The sequence below is a fragment of the Gekko japonicus genome, unplaced genomic scaffold (genome assembly GCF_001447785.1).
Source record: "Gekko japonicus isolate JY-2015 unplaced genomic scaffold, Gekko_japonicus_V1.1 scaffold23, whole genome shotgun sequence".
Classification (NCBI taxonomy): Eukaryota; Metazoa; Chordata; class Lepidosauria; order Squamata; family Gekkonidae; genus Gekko; species Gekko japonicus.
The window spans coordinates 2,974,188-2,977,597 of record NW_015163094.1 but is presented as its reverse complement, the minus strand read 5'-3'; the positions used below and the strand labels follow the sequence as shown (position 1 = coordinate 2,977,597).

Here is a 3,410-nt window from a genome sequence, read left to right as displayed (position 1 = left end):
TGGCTTTTTCTGCAGCTTTCCTGGATGGACTGCCTTTGATAGAGATCTGCAGAGCTGCCACCTGGTCACCAGCAGACACGTTTGTACATCACTACATGGTGGATCTGCAAGTGAGACGGGAGGCTCAAGTGGGCAAGGCAGTTCTTCATTTGCTGTTCAAGTGAGTAGCTTGCTAGAATCCCCATGTGGGACTGCACAGAAGATCACTGATGAAAACAAAGCTGCACTTACCTGTACTATTGTTCATCAAGTATCTTCTGCGCAGGCACACATACCCTCCCCTCCTGCCCTGTTGCATGCGCTGGCTTCGGCAGTGCTAGAGGTACTGAGGGTAAGGGGGTGCTGCTGCACAGAAGCATGTACTCCCTGGGTGGAAACAAGCTTATGGCTCTGGCATGCAGTGCCCCCTGGAGACTTTTACCTGTAAAGACCTATCCGATGGCATGCCTGGTCATGTGGGACTGCACAGAAGATCAATGATGAATTATATTTCTGAATTCTGGCAAAATGTATTGTAACTCAGCTGCATAGTTTTATAAAAATATTTATGTTGCCAGTAAACTCCTTTATCAGCATGTATTTTTTCCAGCCGACATCAAGGAAAGCTAATAGAGACAAAATATTTTTATTCATATCTGTTAAGGCATCTACAGTGATCTGAAAAGAAAAGCTGTGAATAGGCAATTTAATAGCTGTTTCCTTTGAATGGGTTTTCAGTGTGTTTCATTAACAATTGTTTACGTAAAACATCATTTCAACAGTTCAAACATCAAAGAAAACAGGAGAATCTTGGGCACCAAGCCTGGCAGAGGTACAAGCTTTTCAATCTGGACAAATACACATCCAGGCAGGAACAGGGGGAGGTGTGTGTGTGTGTGTGCTGAAGCTTATGCATTTAATTTTGCTCTTCGAACACACGCAAAAGGCTTCGGATTCCCGGCTGTCCCCTCTGCCAGCCAGATGCTTCCTTAGAGGGGCAGTTGCATCTAACATTTGCCATGCCCCTCCCACTCCCTTATCCTTGCTTTAATGGACATTAAAAATAGAACAAAACAACGCTGGAGATGGGAACAAAATACATGCACAACAGGCACAGTCCGCTGTACTCATTCTGCTGTAAAATGTAAAAACAAGAAAGGGCATACAAGCTGTATCCCCTAGGACACATTCAGCTTTTTTAATATAGTAGTGCCACCACACATTTCGCTTCGGATGTTGTATTATATTTATATGTCACTCAAATATTTACCATTTTCCTGAATTCTACTGTGTGTTCTGAAAGCTTGTTATAAGCCAAGTATCTTTGGTTATGTGTTTTGGCTGTATAACAGCTGTGCCTGAACTGCATCAATATGCTAACTTTTCCTTCTGAAGCCTCTCATGTGACAAAAGCCACTCTTTCAGATGACTTCCTCCCGTGTAGTTGCCAGTCTGTCCACTGCTGCAAATCACCCTGTGGCAGGGTATTATAATCGGGACCTGCAAAATACACAAAACACACAAAGGAAAATAAGGGTTTGTAGAAATCTTTATCCCCCCCCCCCCAATCCATATTTCTAAATGCCTTATTTGTGGTCAACCCTTATCACTATCTTATTAGCATAAATCTTATCCAGCAGTGCTTCTCAGTGGAGTAAACAGAAAGAACCATCCACAAGTAACATGCAATGCTTATCTGTATGAATGTATATATTCTTTTTCCACTCAGCCAGAAAAAAAAAGAATAGTCAACAGCCTGATCTGGTGACTTTTTGTGCTCAGGGGTCATCAAATGCAACAGATTCCAATCCTTCCTCACTGACTTCAGTGGAAGGGCCAGATATACAAACATGTCCAGTTGAATGGCTGAGGAAGACTGAGCAATTCTTGTTGATATGGAACACATACTTGGGAAAAGATATATAATTCTGGAATTCATGGCCCCCATGACTAGTATAAGTATTTAAACTGTGCACAGCTCTTCATTTATGGAAAGCCATCATATAAAGTAGATTAACAGGGCAGGAGCTATAGCAATTTATTTGGGATAACAGTCCAATGTGGGAGGGAAGGTGGCACAGTATAGCCTGATCTCATCAGATCTCGGAAGCTAAACGGGATCGGTACTTGGATGAGAGACCACCAAGGAAGACTCCACAGAGGAAGGCAATGGCAAACGACCTCTGTGAGCCCCTTGCTGGGGTTGCAATAAGTCAGTTGTGACTTTCTCCTTGGAATTCCATGATGCTGCACTGTTTTGGTCCATTTCTTAGCTCTCTGTTCAGCCCTGTACTGTGCTTGTGATAGATCTTTTTCTTCCAACACATATAAATGGTTGAACAGGGCTCTTCCTTCACCCTATTCCCCCCTCCCCCTGATCATATATGTCTAATGGTTTCTTTGGTATTTTCTCCTGGGATGCCTTACCATCACCATCACAAATTGAACGTGATGCAAAGGAAGCTCCTCACTTTGCTTCTAAACCCCTTCCCTCCTCTCTTTCTAAGTCCTCTAATGTAGATATATGGCACATATTCAGAAGTTCCAAGCAACTTTACTTTCTAAATAGCAACTGTGAAGGGCCCTCATTTGGATCAGGAATTCAATGTGGGAGAAAGGGAAGTAAACATTCTCCCTCCCACCATGTCTCAACCTGACGTGGTCCCATGGAGCTATCTGCCTGGGAAGCACACACAGGGAACCCGTATATTACCCCCAACAGGGCAAGATCCACAGGGCCATTTCTGGTTGAGCAAAATGTCACTGTAGTATAAGGTTAACCCCCCCCCCCTTTCCCCATCACATTCTATGGTCCTGATCTGAATCAGGGCCCCCCACATCTACTATTTAGAAAAGTAAATCTTTGGGGAATGCCAGCTGCAGAATGACTAGCATATGTTGAAGTGGGTAGCCATGTTGGTCTGAAGCAACAGAACAAAATTTGAGTCCAATGGCACCTTTAAGACCAACAAAGTTTTACTCTGGGTATAAGCTTTTGTGTGCATGCACACTTCTTCAGATACATTGAAACAGACTTCCTCAACTCTGTTAGGGAAGTGGGTTAGTTGTCAGCAGGGGTCTTTTCATAGAAAAAGAGCTACAGGGGCTCATTAGCATATGAGATCTTTTTCTTCCAACACATATAAATGGTTGAACAGGGCTCTTCCTTCACCCTATTCCCCCCTCCCCCTGATATGCTAATGAGCATACTAGGCTATTAGCATATGCCACACCCCCTGAAATCACCAGAAGTGATGTCAGAAGGGAAAGAAAAAGCCTCCCCTTCCCTTCCCCAGCTGGCCCCAGCTCACTAGAGTTGGGCCACCAAAAGAGGAAAGATGGAAGGAAAGAGAGAGAGTAGAGAGAAAGAAAGAAGGATGGAAAGAGGGAAAGAAAGAGAAGGAAAGAAGGAAGAAAAGAAGGAAGGAAAG

General features: G+C 43.7%; 1 protein-coding gene across 4 annotated transcripts in view; it reads right to left on the bottom strand.

Moving 5' to 3' along the window:
• Positions 1 to 648: 648 nt before the first annotated feature.
• The window catches only part of MGMT (O-6-methylguanine-DNA methyltransferase), a 313,417-nt gene continuing 310,655 nt past the window's right edge, over positions 649 to 3,410 (bottom strand). For all 4 annotated transcript variants that reach the window (XM_015406542.1, XM_015406543.1, XM_015406544.1 and 1 more), the window contains one exon: positions 649 to 1,479. In XM_015406542.1, coding sequence (XP_015262028.1) covers positions 1,348 to 1,479 — 132 coding nt within the window. In that variant the 3' untranslated portion in view covers positions 649 to 1,347. The remainder of the gene's footprint in view (positions 1,480 to 3,410) is intronic.